This window comes from Vulpes vulpes, chromosome 12, assembly GCF_048418805.1.
Source record: "Vulpes vulpes isolate BD-2025 chromosome 12, VulVul3, whole genome shotgun sequence".
NCBI classification, from domain to species: domain Eukaryota; kingdom Metazoa; phylum Chordata; class Mammalia; order Carnivora; family Canidae; genus Vulpes; species Vulpes vulpes.
In genome coordinates this window covers 7896078-7915361 of record NC_132791.1, presented here as the reverse complement: position 1 = coordinate 7915361, position 19284 = coordinate 7896078, and the positions used below count along the sequence as shown (strand labels likewise).

The 19284-nt window shown below is 43.0% G+C and overlaps 1 protein-coding gene across 2 annotated transcripts in view; it reads right to left on the bottom strand.

The window, feature by feature from the left end:
• Positions 1-3088: 3088 nt before the first annotated feature.
• The window catches only part of SUSD1 (sushi domain containing 1), a 130042-nt gene continuing 113846 nt past the window's right edge, over positions 3089-19284 (bottom strand). The window contains exons 15-17 of one of the 2 annotated variants that reach the window (XM_072727672.1): positions 14980-15019; positions 5529-5622; positions 3089-5236 (exon numbers count right to left, since the gene is read on the bottom strand). In XM_072727672.1, coding sequence (XP_072583773.1) covers position 5236; positions 5529-5622; positions 14980-15019 — 135 coding nt within the window. In that variant the 3' untranslated portion in view covers positions 3089-5235. The remainder of the gene's footprint in view (positions 5237-5528; positions 5623-14979; positions 15020-19284) is intronic. The other variant, XM_072727673.1, reaches the window with a different exon arrangement.

Genomic DNA, 19284 nt, shown 5'->3' with positions numbered 1-19284 from the left:
CTCTGCCTCTCTCTGTGTCTCTCGTGAATAAATAAATAAAATCTAAAAAAATACCTAGACATAATAAAAATAAGCATATGCTACCTTGTAAGTTGAAAACTAGAATATTCTGAGAGGGACATACACAAAAAAATGAAATGGAGATGCATACTGTATTGCGGGATGGGAGCACTCTTTGTTTAACACATCCTCCACCCTCACCCCAAAATATTAAGATCTGAGGGAGAGACTGATCAAATAATTCTTTAGCTTATGTACAATAAATAAGTATCCATGAATAAGTATATAATAAAAGCTGAGAATAATCAAAATTAACAGAAAGAGTGGTAACTTACTTTTACTTGTTAGGAAAAACCCTATTTTAAAGTTAAAGCAGGTGGTATTGGCACAGAAATAGATCAGTAGAACAAAGGAGAATGTTCAGAAATAGACTTTGGTATATGATTCAGTATATAACTCAAATCACAGGGGGGGAAAGTCAATGAATATTAATAGGAAAATTGGCTAACCGATTTAGCAACTTACAAAAAAAAAATTCCCTGAACCCCACACCTTATACTAAAATAAATTTCAGATGGATTAAAGATTCGAATGTTTTTTTAAATTGCTGAATTATGTTACCTTGAGATTGGAAGGTCCCTCTAAGCATGGCACCAAAGGCAAAATATATACGGAAAAGATGGATAAATTTGACTATATAAAGTTTTTCTGTGGCAATGTATGAACACAAACAAGGTCAAAAGGGAAATGATAAACTGGAAAATTTGTTTACAAAATATACCACAGCTAGGGAAAAAAAAATTACTATGAAACAAAGAGCTTTTCATATTTGTAAAAGACAAGCCAAGTACTGAGAAAAAAGGCAGTTTGCCAAGACAGAATTACAAATGGTCAATCCACGTGCAAAAATAGAGATATGCAGATAAAACACTGAATCCTCATTTTTCACCCATCAGATTAGTCAAGATGAAACACGGCAACAGTGCCCAGCGGTGCTGAGGCTTTCCGCTGGGGAGAGTGTAAACTGGTGTAAACCTCCTGTTGAGGTTCCTCTGACGATAGGTAGTAAACACAAAATGTATATCATTTTCAATTTCACTCCTAGGAATTTAGTCTAAATGACAATTACATACAATTACACACATTACATAAGGATAGGAAACATCTGGAAATATTCTAAATGTGCAATGCCCAGAAGAGTACTGGTTAAAAAAAAATCTATGGCACAAACTTGTAATTTAGTCACTACTGACATTAAAAAAAAAATGTGCCCAGGAAGGAAAGAAACAATCATTTACAAAATGACACGTGTAGTTTGACCCCCTTTTGGCAACCCTGAGTGGTGCCCAAAAAGTATGGGTATGGATACAGGTGCATGCAAACGCATCACCAAAATGATTCATTCATTCTCTTCCTCTCTCTCCGACAATGAGCACACTGTTTTTTTAATTGACTTGCTTCAATGAATCACCCGCCCACGAACCTGGGTACAGAAAAAGCCACACCCCCTCTCCTTTCCCAAATCCTGCACTTCAGTTCAGAGACAATGGTCGTGGTAGGCAAAAGGCCCCTAGAACACTATTTGATTGACTAGTGCTACTAATACTGGTTTTCTCCTAGATGAAAAGAATGGAAAAATAGAAGGCTTAGAAAATCCGAATGTGGGACATCGGGGTGGCTCAGCGGTTGAGCGTCTGCCTTTGGCTCAGGGCGTGATCCTGGGATCTGGGATCGAGTCCTGCATCAGGCTCCCTTGCATGGAGCCTGCTTCTCCCTCCCTCTGCCTGTGTCTCTGCCTCTCTCTCTGTATCTCTCATGGATAAATAAATAAATATTTAAAAAGAAAAAAAGAAAATCCGAATGTGAGGTCAGCAATAAAAAGGGGGGATCTGAGGATTCTTTTTTACTTCCTTTAAAATCAATTTAAACATTAACTTGATCCCAAGCTAATGTGGAACTGCAGGATAGTCACTTTTGCTCTGGTCTTGGTTAAGTGCCCGGCTACAATTTCAGGTCTTGAGTCAGAGACCGACTACTACCTATTTCCCCTAATTAACCTCTGTCTGTTTGGTCGTTTGTGTCTCCTTCTAAAAGTGATGGGGGCGGGGTGAGTGGGGAGATACCTTATAGTGAAAAGATAGATATAAAAAGGCCTGTGCTATAGTAGCTAAGTTATAGTTAGTAGTTAAGGTTAAAATATATATTATATATATATATATATTTGGTTAAAATATAATAAAATATATATATATATATATTTGGAAATGCAAAGACCTGACTCTCCCCAAAACCAAAAGAGCTGTTGTCCAAAGGTTAGCTCAAGGCCTGTCCAATCCCAGGAATGGACTAGACTGCAGCGAGAAGGCTCAGCCCCACAGTTCAGGTCACACAGCTGTCTGAACCCATTTCTCCATTCTAAAGCGGAAAAAAATGGTAACCCCTGACCTTCCCTACCATACACAAGTATTTTGAGGATGGAATGGAAGAATGTATATAAACAAAAACTCCAGTGGAGATAAATCAAAACTACAGGAGCTCACGTGGGCACACACACACACACACACACACACACACACACACACACACACACTCCAGCCACAGAACAGTCTGCTCCATAGCTGGGCAAGCCCAATTTTGATTCCTTATCTAGAAGGGGACTCACAACTGGGTCGCAGTGCTCACCTCTACACACTGTCTCCAAGACAGTTAATAAGAGAAAGATCCTTCCTCCATCCCCAGCCTGGACCCAGATTTCTTTAGTGACACTCAGACCCAACTCTGAGTTGACCTGACCGGTCCTTGGACAGCCAGACCCTGCGTCCCCCCCGGAAGGCCCACTACCGGCCTCCTGAGATGCCCTCCCCACCTTAACCAGAGTCTGCTTGGGACACAAAGAACAGTATGGTGGCAAAGCTACTAGGGGAACTTAGAGAACTTCTAGCTGCCCTCATGCTTATCAGAAAATGATGAGAGCCGCAGGCAGATGGTACATCCTTTCCGCCAATGCTCAGCGCCTGCTTCTGTTAATACTCCGAGCAACTCTGGCCTATTGTCTGGAACATTTAGAGGCAGGGAAAAAGTCCATGGGTGTTTTTTGGTTATTTTATTCTTCTTTCATAAACTGTTTTACACTTCTGTACTGTACCCAGAAGTACATTTTACCTAATATTTTACTTAATATTTAGTCAGTTGTTTTAACCAGAAACTTCTGATACTAAGCAAGTGGGATTTCTTCCTTTGAGTGACAATTTTTGCCGGGCTCCCCTGTGGACCACAGTCACTTCTTTGGCAGCTTGGTCTGGAGCTGGAAATTAAGGGGGCTGCAGAAACATCTTGTGTTTACAGAACCAGGAAAATAAGAATAATAATGGGAGTTCAGATTCTCTCTTTGCATAGAGGAGGCTTTCGGGGAAATCCTTGCTCATCAGGGACCCTACCCTACACTAACCACGGTAATTTGTAATGATGCCAAATGTCATTCAAAGTCTGTGAAACAGTTTGAATAGTTGCACGTAAAAATTAGAAGTGGAAAACTATTTGTATTAGTCTTTCGACAGCTCTTCTCTGTCAGCCACCTCAGATGAGAGCCCGAAAGGTTCTAAATGCTGATCCTAGGTTGTAGTCCAAGGTAGTACTTCAGAGGACAAAGGACAATTATTCCTAATACTGCTTAGTGCTGACAGGACCAGGGCCGGCAGCTGTCACTGACACCCAAGTGGCAGGACATCACTTCCCTCTCTCTCACTCTTCCCAGTTGAGGGGATAGACTTTGAGCCTGGTCTCCCAGGGCAAGGCAGCCTCATAGTTCCCACCAGTTTCCATAATTCCTCTTCTTTCCACATCTGCCCAGATCACTCGGATGTGACACCCAGGAATTTAGGGGAGAGAGGACACACCAGCCCAACCCGTCAGGAACATCACCCCTTTCCCTTGGGACCGCAACCCTACATAATTCCAGAGCCACGTTCACATATACTGGGCCCCAAGGCTGTAAAATATAACTGTGCCCCATTCTCCTCCCCCGTGCTTTTCATTCTCCAGGCCTAGAAAAAGAGGGAAGGGAGGAGAATACCATTGTCACTTAGGAAAGCCACATGCCTCTGCTCCATTCGTTTTTTACTGGGCCTTGGAGTTATGCCATCAGTTAGGGAAGAAAGGTAAAGAACACTGACTGAGGCTTTAAAAATCAAATCTAATTCACTGCATCTGTAAATTGAGCAAGTTGACAGTGGCCCCAGGGCTCCTTACATCTAACATGTCATGGTTCCTGAAAAAGTAACAGTCATCGTTACTGCAGTTGTAGGTAAAGGGGGAGATCAGGTCACTCACATTCTTCCCCCTTCCCTGTGAACACACAGACTCTGGCCTTGGGCTTGACGGTGTTTCAATCCACCGTAACATGAACATCCCATCTAAAGGGAAGACACGGGGCGTTTTTAAGAGACGGTTATAAAAAAAAAGTTAGCCAAGACTGCTATAAACGGTGGTGTGGAAGAGAGAAACCACCTAAATTAACAGAATATTTTTATTGGAATGAAAACTTACGGCTTTTGAATACCTGTCAGACCAAAGGATCCGTATCAAAGCCATGCTGCCTAACAGGCATTGCAGGGAACTTACTGGAGTGGCCAGCTTAGCATACTGTCTGTTAGGATGTCAATTAATTGTAGGAAAGGGGTTGCTTCTAAAACGTTGGGCAAGGTGCCTACGTCAATGATCTCTATCCTTTTTCAATGACCTCCTTTATAAAGGCAAATTCTAGCTCAAACTTAAGTCCATCTCATTGCTCATCGTAAAAGGACGGATTCCAAATTAGCTCAGAGATGCTGTAAAGGAAGTTGCAGAGACTCTCTTGCACTCAAAAGTCCACAAGAGCAGACAATCAGGACCCACTCAGAGGAAGACAAAGCTCCCGCCCATATGATCCGTAGCCTGGGGTCAATGTTACGTTGTGTCTCAAGGGTCCCAAGTTCACAGACACAGAACTGCTTGTGTAGCAGGCAGAGAAGATGTCAGCGATTCCAGAGTTTCCTCCTCTTGAGAGGGGTGGTTCCACAGGGATAGTCAGCATCTTGAATCCAGAACTGGAGCTAGGCTGGGAATGGAAAAAGTTGCAGACCCACGCACACCTGGATGGAAGCCACGTGGGGCCTCTGTGTAGGCGGGCACCTGAGAAGCTGTCATAACATCTGCCCCAGCAGCAGCGCATCCTGCTCACGTAGCACCCGTCTGTGATCTAGACGTGGGGGAGGAAAAGAGATCATTGACACACTTTGGTTTTGCCTTGGTGCCTCTGTACGTGCAGCTCACGTACCTTCATGGGAAACAGCATGGGCCATCAGAGCACCTATTACTGATCCTGCTTGTTTTCTGCACCAGAAGGGCACCCCCCGCCCCCCCGCCCTGAGGTGTAGGACCACCTCCCCTCACCTTCCCCTTGACCCTCCTCAATCCCAGCTGTTCTTCAGGACTCTAACCCCATCCTTCCACCGTTCCACTCATTTCTCAAAAATGTCAGTCTCACATACCACACGGCTGAGAAGGAGAGGAATGCGAGAATAATCACAACAGCCATGGATCCCAGCCCGACGCCCACCATCTGCTGCAGCAAGAATGACGAGTCTGCGGGACAAAAGCACACACTGAGCCCACGGCACGCAATCACAGCACACGTGCACCTGTGCTCACTCCGTTTTAACCCAAGGCTTGGCCCCATTTCACAAACCATCCCAAGAATGCCCAGAGTGCCTCTGTGTCCTCCGAGTCGGCCCTGAGGGTGCAGGGCGTAAGGAAAGCACAGTCCCAGGTATTTCTGAAAAGGAAATGGAAAACCAGGCCACACTCAAGTTACAAGGGATAAAATAGCTCATCTTGTTGTGCATGTAAGTACAGCAGACTGTGCTGCTTGTACTGGTCCTCTCCCAGTTAACTGCTCCTCAAAGTGTTTATGGGAAGCTTTCTTTTGCATTGAGGAAGAACTCTTGACATTTGGATTTTTGCTCTGAAAATGATTAGGGAGCGCCAGTGGTCAAACACAGCAAATAGATCCTCTCTGACGGATAGGATATGTCATTTTCCCGACACACCAACAAGGAGGGGACCTCCCTACTCCGCTTGGCAGGTTGCCATGAGGATGAAGTAAGAAAACTGATGGAGAAGCTCTCTAAAATACATGTGTTCTAATTTGGGGTGTATCATAGGCCAACCCCAGGGAGATCCTTTGTTATAAACCAAAAAACACCCACACTTGAGTTGCTATAAACCAAAAAATAGCCAAGTGACTGAATCAGAGCATCATGTTCTCTACCAAAGGTCTCGTTTTAATTTGCAATCAACTTATTTAGCACTTACAATATGCCAAACTGTTCTTGTGACTTCTCCTAGCCACCTAGTGAGTACTATAAGAATAGAACCAGGTATTACAATCATAGTGCCCAGCGTAATAACAATACACTGAGTGCTGCTATTATTCCCATTTTACAGATGAGGGACCGAGGCATGGAGTGGTTCAGCAACTTATCCAAGGTCACAAGCTGAGAACCAAGAGAGTCAAGATCCAAACCCATGTTGTCTGGTTCCAGCATCTTTGCTTTTAACCACAACACCATGCTTTCCCAGGGCAGATCTGAGCCCAGTTCTGTCTCCAGCAGAGCAGGTCATCAGAAGTTAGGGGGGCAGGCCCTGCCCTTTCCTGCATAGGCCGATGATGATGGAGCTTGGACCGTAGCTGTTCAAGCTCCTCTTTAAAAGAACAAAAGTCTGTGTGCAATGGTGCCATCAGACCCTGCAAAGACCGTGGGGGCTGATGCTGCACGTATAGAATTAAAAACAAACAAAACGCCGCCAAGCCATGGAAGAATGGTAAGGAAGTGCAACGAAGTCCAAATTTTGCCAGATGATTTGTTGTGATTGTCACTGTCGGAATATCAAATCATTTCATTTTCGGTGCCCTCCTTTTACTGATGCCCCAGGCACACGTTAGTCTGCCCTCTGGGCCATCCAGTACTGCCTGGGAAGAGCTGAAACAGTAAACGAGCAAAGATCTGTTAGGTAAGGAGGAGGGGCTTGAGAGAAAAAATAGTAGCCCCTGGGCTTGAGAGCCTTGAAACACAGTTGACTCTCATCCCTGGCTGCCGAGGCACATCTGAGAAGGGGGCTGGCAGGGGAGCCTGCTGCTACCTAAGTCTTTCATCACCCAATCTGCACTAACACAGTAGCCACTAGCCACAGTGTGGCTGTTAAATCTAAATCAGTTCCAGTTAGGGCGCCTGGGTGGCTCAGTGGTTGCGCGTCTGTCTTCAGCTCAGGGTGTGATCCTGGGGTCCTGGCGTCAAGTCCCACATCGGGCTCCCTGTGAGGAGCCTGCTTATCCCTCTGCCTGTGTCTCTGTGTGTCTCTCATGAATAAATAAATAAAATCTTTTTTAAAAAAATTAAAAATAAATCAGTTCCAATTAAATTAAAAATTCAGTTTCTCAATCATACCAGTTCAAGTGCTCGATTTCAAGTCCACATTTCAAATGCCCAGTAGCCACATGTGGCTTGTTGCTACCATTCTGGACAACACAGCTTTAAAATCTTTCCATCATTGCAGAAAGTTGTATTGATTGGCACTGCTCCATCTCCACGACGGGGGTAGGAGCAGTTTGGTTCTATTCTCCAACAGGGTAGTTGGCACCAGCAAAAGCAGCCATGGAACACAGTTCTTGCTAAAAACCTCTGCAAAACCCATTACCTCAGAAAGTGTTGTCAAGAGACTTTCTAGAAAAAACATGGCTTGTATTGTTTGGCTACCTTTAGTAACCAGAAGAAAGAAGCCACACTACAAGATGGAAGGAGCAGCTGTGGGTAAACTAGAAATTAGCAGAGAAAAAAATTAGAGGAGTGACTTAAATTACCGCATATTAAAACAGTGTAGAATCAGCATAGGGATGAATACATGGGAACAAAATAGCATAGGAACAAACGCATGTATATCAAATAACTTCCAAGCTTAAATATTGAAGTCAGGTGGTCCAAGTCTGTATTTGAACACCCTGACTGTGGACTCTGGACAAGTGATTCAGCCATTCTGTGCCTCAGTTTCCTCATTGAGGACTGATTTAGCAACACGGGAATGATAATAATAGTCCCCACTTTATAGGGTTATTGTGAGAAATAAATGAGGTAAGTTGTGTCAGGACTGTGCCCAGGACACAGCAGGCAGCTGGCAAGTGCTGGCTATGTATGGTTCATTATTGTTGCTTTGCTACTGCTTCAAGCCATTAGGAGAAATGATATATTTTTCATAATTCATGTTGAGAAAACTGACCATTTAGAATAAAGTGATGTTGACCATTAGAGCTTAAACTGTATATGCCAAAATAAAATCCAGACAGATTAAATTGAAACCTAAAAGAATTAGATCAAAGGGTAAGTGAATACTTATCTAAAATATTTATCTCAAACAGGTAAGAACTGCCTTAAGCATATTTATTAATGCAGAAACCATGATGCTCACCGCTGGGATCTGCTGCTGCTTCTACCACAGAGCCACCTCTTAAAAGATCTTGCCTGGCCTTGACCTCAAGTTATCCTCAACCACGCTTTGCAAACTCTTATTTTCCTCACCCAAAGTTCCATGTTCTTTGCTCCTCTCTGGTCTACTTAGGTTTGCTCTTCAAGATATCTTAAAGATCAGCTGCTGTGGCTCACCATCTCATTTGCAAATTGTATGAAGCTGCTAGAATGTGCTGCATCTGGGTCAAAAGGCTTTAATTTATGTGAAGCAGTGAGCTCTTCTCTTGCTTTTAAATGTCCCCTCACAAACAGGACAGAGGCAAAGTAGGAGTTGATAGACTGGACTTTCTCTTGACCACCCACCAGCAGAACATCATTTACCCTAAGCAACAGGCCCACCCAGCTATTCCTTACTCTGGATGTAAATATTGGAAAATCATCTTTTTTTTTTTTTAATTATTCTGCAAAACATGACTTGGGGTTTGGCTGCAGGCATGGTTCTTGCTGGTACATGTCTCTTGGTCTACCTTGTGTATGTACTCTGTGAGAATCTGAGTCCATCCACCCAGAGCACTCACAGTGTAGCCGCACAAGATTTCTGTAGGGACTTTCCCAATTAATTCCTCGCTGAGAAAATTTACAGCTGGCTAATTCGAATTACATTTTTTAGAGCTTTGCCGTCTTCTGGTTTCCCTCCCTTTCACGGTTTTATGCTATAAAATCATGCTTCCTTTTCCTCCGAATTACTTGTAGAATATTTTTTCAGAAACTGGAGTGAATCATGTGTTATAGCACAGATTTGCAGTGACTCATTCTTGGAGAGAGTAAAACCATTAGGTTAAAATACTGTCATTCTCTTCAGGGTGGCTCCCTGAGGAGGTAGAGTGCTCAGGAGGCGTGACAGGGCTTCTCTGGGCGTATCTTTTAACTCTTCCACTAATGCAAATATCACAGGTGCTGAAGAACAAGTTAGAAAGACTCTATGCCTACTCTCAAGCTCTGTCACAGCTTGAGGACTTCCTGTGGCTGTGGACATTTTTTTCATGAATTTACACTAGCAGGGCCACTTCCTGAAAGCAACAAGTCCACTCTCCAAAAGGTACACAAAATTACCACTGTGACTTCTACTTAGTGTGTTAAACTCCTCTCTGCTATTTTAGGGTCTCCTTACTTGAATCCCATGCAGAGGACAAAGGAGATCAAAGTAGATTAATTTAGAGATAAGTATCACCTGATGAATCGGCAACATTTTTGAACTCGTTTTCTATTGCAGCTTAACAAATCACCATAAACTTAGCAGCCAGCCCCCATTCATAGCTCGCGGTTCTGGGAACCAGAAGTTGAGGTGCATTGTGACTGGGTCCTCTGCTCAGTGTCTTCTAAGGCTGAAATCAATGTGTCAGGTGGGCTGTATTTCGCTCTGGAGCCTCTGGGGAAGAATCTGCTTCCAAGTTCATAGCAGTTGTAGGACTAAGGTTCCCATATGCTTACTGGCTGTCAGCCACTGGCCACCCACATTGCTGCCATGTGGTTCCTTCCATCTCCAAAGGCAGCAAGAGAAACCCTGATTGATGTCAGATCCATCTCTCCCTTTGAATCTCCAATCTCCCATTTCTGACTTCTAGATCCAGATTTAAAGGGTTCATGTGAAGGTCAGGTGCATCTGGATAATCTCCCTATTCGGGACCTTAATTACATCCTCAAATCCTTTCGCAGCAACACTCAGAATAGCCTTTGATTGAGTAACTGAGAGATGGTGCGTGTACACCAGGAATCTGTGAGGCTGTATAATAACTCTGCCAACCACAGTGAGGAAGGTGGAAGGTATGCTTGTGTGTGTTTGTGTGTGTGTATACATACATGTGCACAGCATATACAAACACATATGTACACACTAGGCTTATATATTGATGTAAATCTTCTCTGGCTTAAGTATTGTACCTACTGTGCTATGCTTTTCATCAGGCTCTACTGCTGGTTGACCGTAATCATCTAACCCAATTCACTAAATTCTGATGAGGCACCAATGTGTACCAGGCACTGCTCCAGTTCTTCATATGCTCTTCCCCAGGGGTATGAAATCTAGTAAGAAAAGACAAATGCACCAGTTGCTCTAAACTGTGGCAGATATCTTTAAAAGGGGGGGTTGGAATCCCTGGGTGGCAGTTTAGTGCCTGCCTTCAGCCCAGGGCGTGATCCTGGAGTCTCAGGATCGAGTCCCACATTGGGCTCCCTGCATGGAGCCTGCTTCTCCCTCTGCCTGTGTCTCTGCCTGTGTCTCTGCCTGTGTGTGTGTGTGTGTGTGTGTGTGTGTGTGTCTCATGAATAAGTGAAATCTTAAAAAAAAAAAATAAAGTGTGGCAGAAAGCCTATGTGGAGGGAGTGGGGAGGGAGCAAGGGGGATGGGGAGAGAGGGAGATGGGGGGGAGAGAGGTAGGTCCTACCCCATTGAGGAAATAAAGCTTCAGGAAGGACATAGCATTTGATTGTAATCTTGACGAACAGATGGGATTGTAGTAAGCTAATAAACAGAGATTACAGGAAGGTTATAGGGCAATCCAGGTGGAAATAAGCAAGTAATCGTATGAGTAAAGACATTAAGGAAAGTAGGCAAGGGCCATAGCCAGAAAAGAGCTAGTACATCACTTCAAACGGAGAAGGAGAGAGGTCACTAGAAGGGTATGCCACTGTCAAACTGATGTCTTGGAAATCAGTCTAAAACATAATAGAGAACTCTGGAAGGGGAAATAGTCAAATTGGCACCGCAGTTTAGAAATATGAGTCAGGCATGTAGGCTGGAGTGAAGAAGGAACCCCTGAACACCATGGTGGGCGAGGAAAAAAAGAGGCTTTGCCAGTTGTCTATGCTGCAGATATAAAGGCCTACGCTGGGGGAATTAGGGGGTGTGGTGAACCCAGACATGAGATGGGCATACCCTACGTATAAAATGTGGGCTGAAAGGCAAAGGGGAGTGGTCACTAATGACCCAGGGGTTACTCCTATCACTCAAGAATGTTCTATGAATACCGTTTGTGAACATCTCACATATATCAAATGACTTGTTTTGTGACTCAAGAAATCAAAGAGTCACTACTTTGTGGCTGGGAGAGATCTGAGAGATCTCGGTAAGAGGAAATTGAGAAGCAGCCAACTTAAATATAATTTCAAAGACACTCAGCTGATAAGTAGCAAGGCTCAAGCAAGGAAGCCCAGGCCTCTGCATTTCCCCCTCAAACCAACTGCTGGTTCCCTGGTAATCATCACAAAACTCTTTTAGGGGTGATCTGCATAAGGTAAATAGCATACTTTGTCACTGGGCAAAGGTCAGAATGGGGCTATTGATTGGCACAGTGAACTAGAACAAGTTCAGGACTAATCTGGATCCTAGCTCTCTCCAAATTACTTTCTGAGATGGCAGTCGTCCACATTTTTGCAAAAGGAGACTATCAGAGGTACTTTACACAGGTCAAGTTTATACACAGATTCAGAATTGCCTTCAGCATTTCAATATAACAGTGGGTTCTTCTATTATCACTAGAGCCTTCTAATAGTTTTATTTTCAAGGTTTGAACTCTCAACACTGGTTCTTAAGTTGAGGGGGAAAAAAAGGTACTACCAAACCACTTAGATATTTCCAAAGCGAAATCCTTCCCGTGAGCTTAATCACAGTAGAATGACTGTAGCCAGCTCCTTGGCCATTTCTGCCACCCAGTTTGAGTGTCTGCTAACCATATCAAACAGCTGCTGAAGGCTGTGGATTCTGGGAGCTTCTGTGCTTGTCCAGGATGATTGCACATCTCCATTCTTTTGATAAAGCACTTATTTTCTTTGAGTGAACTGCATTCACACCCCCAGAGCCTCAGGGAATGGACTGGCTGAAAAACTTCCATTTGTTGGAGCATGTGGTTGTTTCTTGTGGCCTTCACTGAAATTCTAGGACAGGAAGCTTAGCCTATCTACACGCATTAGTGCAACAGCACCCATCTCTGTGAAGGGAGACTCACTAATTATGCTAAGTAAAATAAGTCAGAGACAAATACTATATGATCCCATTTATATGTGGAATCTACAAAGGCTAAACTCATTGAAATAGAAGACTGGTAGTTGCCAGAGTCTGGGGTTGGGGGGTAGGGAGAAATGGGGAGGTGTTGGCCAAAGGGCACAAACTTCCAGCTATAAAATGAGTAAGTACCGGGCAACTAATAATGTACAACATGGTAACTATAATTAATACTGTATCATATGCTTGAAAGTTGCTAGGAGAGTAAATCTTAAATGTTCACACATACACAAATATATACACATGGTAATTATGTGGGCGATGGGGCTGGTAACCCTATTTTGGTAATCATTTTGCAATAGAGATCCAATCATCACATTGTACACCTTAAACTCAATGCTGCATAAATTATATCTCAAGAAAGTGGAGGGGTGTGGGGGAGACCCTTGCTGCCTGGCAAACACAATCCAAGATAGCAGATGGTCAGGTAATGTGCTTTGCCCAGGAGAAAGGCCATGTCCTCTTGCTCTCGTTGAAGTAGGTGTGAATAGAGATAAAAAAGATGGGAAATAACATTAGAAGATAAGCAGACAAATGAAGGAAGCCTAATTCTCCAGGTCCCTCCCAATCATTTCCTGTTAAGCACCTTCTACTGACAAGGTACCAGATCCCCCATTGTAAAGTGCCCCTAGCTGGAATCCTTCTGGAAGCAGGGTTATATGGGCACTTCCTCACCACCCCAGCCTATTGTTTCACGCTGCTCTGAGGTAAGGGGCAGGATGTAAGGGGTTAAACTGATACTCCAAGCTAAGAGCAAAATTCCTCAGGCTGTTGCTAGGACTCCTAGACCACAAAGAAAAGGTCCAGATTCAAAGGTCATAAACTTGACAAGGTTTCTGGTATTAGCTACAAACTAATGGAATTCCTGGGAATCAAATCCACTGGCTGGCTGCCTGTTGGTTTAAAGAGATGTACTGCCAGGGAAATCCCACGTCTGGCAAACACCGAGCTGCGATTGCTCAATGCCCGAGGCCAGTCTCCCACCTGGACAGCTGCCCGCCCGAGGAAGGCATGTGAAGCTATACAGCCCTCGGCAGAGCTCCTTCCTGCTGCATCTTATGTACAAACAGCTCTGGAGGAAACGGCCGAGGGTACTTTCCCATCAGGCAGAGCCAGGAAAAGACTGAGGCGGCCCAACTAAGTGACCATGTGACTCCCTCTGCTTCCAGGCCAAGGGAAGCTTGCTTTTCCCATCCAGCAGGATGTGGTCATTGTCATGGGCCCCCTGTCCACGGCACAGCACTCTATCTTTTCTTCCTTTCTAAGTGAAAGTGCTTACTGAGCTTACCCAGGCTCCCCTTTCATGTTAAATGCTGTGGTTTGAAGATGCTTACTTACATTCTGCATTCAGTCACAGACTGCTAAGGGACCATGAGAAGTCCACCTGGATTTGATCAAGAGGCATGGACCGGCCCCAGGGAGGCCGGTCTTGGAGCTGGATGCAATAACAGACCCACCCTCGAGCTGTCTTCCACTTGAGCTCCACTTTTGGCTGTATAGAGTATTATTCTTCCATAATGGAGGATGTTTTTCTTAAAAGTACACCTGGGGCGCAGGTGGTGCAGGTCGGTTGGGCATCTGACTCTTGGTTTCGGCTGGGGTTGTGATCTTGGGGTCAGGGGATCGAGCCCCACGTCAGGCTCTCAGCTCAGTGTGGAGTCTGCTTAGGACTCTCTCTTCCTCTGCCCCCCCCCCCCACGCTCTCTTGCTCTCTTCCCTCTCCCTAAAATAAATAAATAAAATCTTTTTTTAAAAAAGTGTACGTGTGTGTGTGTGCACATGCAAAGCAGCTAAATGGCCAAAATGCTGCAGCTCTTTGTACTGATCTGCCAACATGTTTTTCTGTGCCTCTTTTCCTGATGGGGATCAGGTCCGCCTCTCGGTACAATCCTGGTATGGCTATCAATGACACTGATCTACCCCCAACCAGCCATATGAGTAAGCCCCAAATCCCAGGGCGGCTGTTCATAGCGCATAGTTCCCTAGGAGGGGCACTAGTCATCCCATAGCCAGTCCCTTAATCTAGGAGAAAAGATTCTTTCCCGGAACTGAAAAACCTTCTGTTCCCACTGAAGTTGCTAAACTGCACAGCTGGTGCCCAGCCCTCTCCATCACATGGCTTATTATAGAAGAAAAAGAAGCCAACTCAGAAACAGAGAGCAGAGACAAAGACAGACTGTCCCTCTCATGGAGTCAAGTCCCAAGTGTCAGTTCCTGGAATCCTCATGATGCCCCTTTGGGTCGAGGTCCATAAGCTCCCCACCCCATCCTTTGCAGCTGTGGCTTTTTGCTTAAACTAGTATGAGATGGGTTTCTGTCCCCTGTGGCAATTGTAAAAGAAATCTCATCAATATAAACTTGATGCTGCAGACTGGAGAGGAGAAAGGAGGACCGGAGGCTTAGGCAGAAAATGGTTTTTACCTTTCACTTGAGCCCAAACTGCACAGGAGCATCTTCTCACCTATAAAGAGAAATGCAGCAACACATTTAATGAGGCAGCACATAACATCAATTTAAAGAATACATTTTGGCCCAAAAAGTTTAGTGGGTTTTTTTTTCTTCTTAATCTGGATTAAAATATCCTCATCTAGCTTGAACATCTAATAATTTAGCCATATGATCACTAAGTATTTGAGGGACTGGCATGGAACCCTAGGGATCAGTTCTGTGGCTTCTCAATAGATCTCAAAAAGCATGCCCTATGGGTAAACAACAGAAATGGCAATGAGTTTCATTCTCCTTCCCAGCAATGAGCAACTGGCACCAACTTCTGAAAAAGATTCTGAGGTCCCATCCATTTGACAGTGATAGGACAGTGACAGTGATACATGGGACAGGCAAGACTATGAGAACTCTTGGTAAGTAATAACACCTCACTGGTCTAGATGATACTTATCTGGCCAAGACCCACAAACACACTGGAATGAGATACCTTCTCTTCTCTTCCAGTTATTACATGCATATTTGTCTGTTAGGAATACTGGGATTACTCAGCAAAATGTTCCCCAGAGGAAACTAAATAGCAGGGGTTAGAGAAAGATCCCTCCAACTTCAAAAGGAGATTCTCTTTCAAGTGACAAAATGGGCAGTCTGGTTTTATTGAAAAATTTAAATATATATATATATATATATATATATATATATATTTTGTACTGAAAAATGCTGGTGAATGCTTGAAATGGCCCTAAGTTCTTGAATGTGACTAAACTTTGGATTGATGCTAAGTGTATCAAGGGCATCGAGTGGAAAATCATATTCAAGAATAACCAGTGAAAGGGACCTCAAGTAGTAAGGCAGGTACTAGGGAATTGAGTGTATTAAAGGAGAGAAATGGGTGGGGCCAAGGGAAGAAGGGAGCTCATTAAAATAGAGTGTCATGGCCAGATTTACAATTTATAAACTTCATTCTGGCAGTTGTTTGGAGCAAAGAGATAAGAAGATGAATTAGAAAATTGATGTTCAGGGGCGCCTAGGAGGCTAAGTGGGTTAAGCATCTGCCTTTGGCTCAGGTCATGACCCCAGGGTCCTGGGATCGAGCTCCACATTGAGCTCCCTGCTCTGCGTGGAGTCGGCTTCTGCCCTTCCCCGCTGCTGTGCTCGCTCTCTCTCTCTCTCTCTCAAATAAATAAAATCTTTAAAAAAGGGAAAAAAAGACATTTGGTGTTTAGGCAAGAGATGCCAAAGGCTAAACATTGTTAAGGGAGCAGAGGAAAGGATGATTTTATACAGCTTTAATGTGAAAGAATTGACAGAATTTGATGATGTACTAGACAAAAAGATAAAGAGGAAGAAGACAGGAATTATTCCTTGATTTCTGTCTTAGCAAATGGGAGCATGGTGATGCTATTTACTGGAACGGATACACAGAAGGAAAAACAAACTGGAAGAATTGGAAAACAAACTTCCTGGTGTCAAATTTTACTGCACAGCTACAGTAATCAAAACAATGTGGTGCTGGCATAGAGACAGATATATAGACCAATACAGTGGAATAGAGAGCCCAGAGATTAAACTCTTGCATATATGTCAAATAATTTTTGACAAGGGTTGCCAAGAACATTCAATGGGTAAAGGAAATCTTTTCAATAAATGATGCCAGGAAAACTAGATATTCACATGCAAAAGAATGAAGTGGGACCCTGACCTAACACCACATACAAAAATTAACTCAGAATGGATCATCCAAATGTAGGACCCAGAAAAAAAGAAAACATAGAGAGTAAGCTTCAGCAGATTGGATTTAGCAATGATTTCTTGGATATGACATCAAAGGCATAGACAACAAAAGAAAAAATGGACAAACTTGACTTCCTCAAAATTAAGAACTTTTGAGGATGTGAAGAAAAAAGAACCCTTGTGCACTGTTAGTGGGATGCAAACTGGTACAGCCACTGTGGAAACAGTATGGAGGGCCCTCAAAAAATTAAAAATAGAACTAACCAGGATCCAATAATGCCACTACTGGGTGCTTACCCAAAGAAGAGATACATGCACCCCTATGTTTACTGCAGCATTATTTTCAATAGCCAAGATACGAAATCAAGGGTCCCTGGAGAGATGAATGGATAGAGAAGATAGAGAAGATGTGATACACACACACACAAATGGAATATCACTCAGCCATTAAAAAGAATGACATCGTGCCACTGCAACAACATGGATGGAACTAGAGGGTATAACACTAAGTGAAGTAAGTCAGCCAGACAAAGACAAATACCATATGACTTCACTCATATGTGGAATTTAAGAAACAAAACAAATTATAAATAGAGACAAACAAAAAACCAGATTCCTAAATATAGAGAACAAATTGGTGGTTGCCAGAGGGGAGCTGGGTGGGAGATGGGCGAAATAAATGAAGGAGATTAAAGGGACATGTATCACAATGAGCACTGAGTACTACATAGAATTGTTAAATCCCTCTATTGTACGCTTGAAACTAATATAACATTGTATATTAATTATACTGGAGTTAAAAACAAAGAAAGATGGAATGTTAAAAAAATTAACTTTTGTACATCAAAGGACACTTAATGACAGAGCAAAAAAGGCAACTCATGGAATGAAAATATTTGCACATTGCAAATCTCATAAAGCATTAATATCCAGAATATATACAGAACTCCTAATACCCAACAACAAAGAAATAACTCAATTCAAAAGTGGGCAAAGGACTTGAATCACCGTTTCCCCAAAGAGGACACACAAGTTGTCAAAAGCATATGAAAAGATGCTCAACATCGCTAATCATTAGAGAAATGGAAGCCAAAACCACAATGAGATTCCATCTCACATCCATTAGGGAGGGCCATTACCAACACAGAAAACAGCAGGTCTTGGGGAGGATGTGGAGAAAATGGAACCTTTGTGCACTGTCAGTGAGAATGTGATATGGTGCCGCCACTGTGGAAAATAGTGTTACAGTTCTTCAAAAAAATACAAAGAGAATGAACATATGATCCAACAATTCCAACTCTTGGTAAATGCCCCCAAAGAACTGCGAGCAGGGACTCAAAGAAATATTTATACACCCATGTTCATAGCAGTCTTATTCAGAATAGCCCAAAGATGAAAGCAACCCAAGTGTCCATCCACAGATAAATGGCTAAACAAAATGTGGTGCGTACATACAATGGAATATGCCAAAGGGAAGAAATTCTGACACAATGCTACACCATGAGTGAACTTTAAGGACATGTGGCTAAGTGAAATAAGACAAATAATGTATGATTCTACTCATATGAGGTACCAGGAGTGGTCAAATTCATAGAAACAGAAAGTAGCAGAGTAGTTGCCAGGGTTTGGGGAAGGCAGGAAGGAGAAAGTTTCTGTTTGATGGGGACAGTCTTTCAGTTTGGCAAGATGAAAAGAGTTCTGGAGACTGGATGCATAACAACTTAAGTGAACTTAATACTAATAAACTGTGCACTTAAAAATTATTTACGTGGTAAGTTTTGTTATATGTATTTTCCCACCATGAAAAAATAAATATTCAACATACACCACTACTAAATGTTCTGGAATTAAATGGTGGTAATGGTTTGTACCACCTTGTGAATACACTAAAGATCACTGAATTGTATGCTTTATTTATTTTTTTCACCATCTTAACTATTTTTACTTTTAAGAATTTCTTATTTGAGTATAGTTGACACATAATGTTGTATTTGTTTCAGGTGTACAGCTTAGTAATTTGACAAGTTTATAAGATGCCATGTTCGCCACTAATGTAACTATCATCTGTGCCATTACATCACTATTACTGGGGCACCTGGGTGGCTCAGTGGCTGAGCATCTGTCTTTGGCTCCAGTTGTGATCCCGGGGTCCTGGGATCGAGTCCTGAATCCCACATGGGGCTCCGCAGGGAGCCTGCTTCTCCCTCTGCCTCTGTCTCTGCCTCTGTCTCTCATGAATAAATAAAATCTTTAAAAATATAAATATAAAAAAAATATATAAATATCACTATTACCATATCACTATGTTCCTTATGCTATAAACGATATACTTTAAATGGATGATTAATGTGGTATGTGAATTATCTCTCCGTAAAGCTGTTTAAAAAAGAAAAATAAATAGATCACTACTCATCTGAATAGGACTGTAACACTAACAGATTTGGAACCCCTTAGGGGAAGTAATTGCAATTCAAAAATGCAAGTCCCAATATAAATGTTTTCAAAACCCCTTCGTCTCCTTAACCATCCTAAAGCCTAAGCACGTGTTCT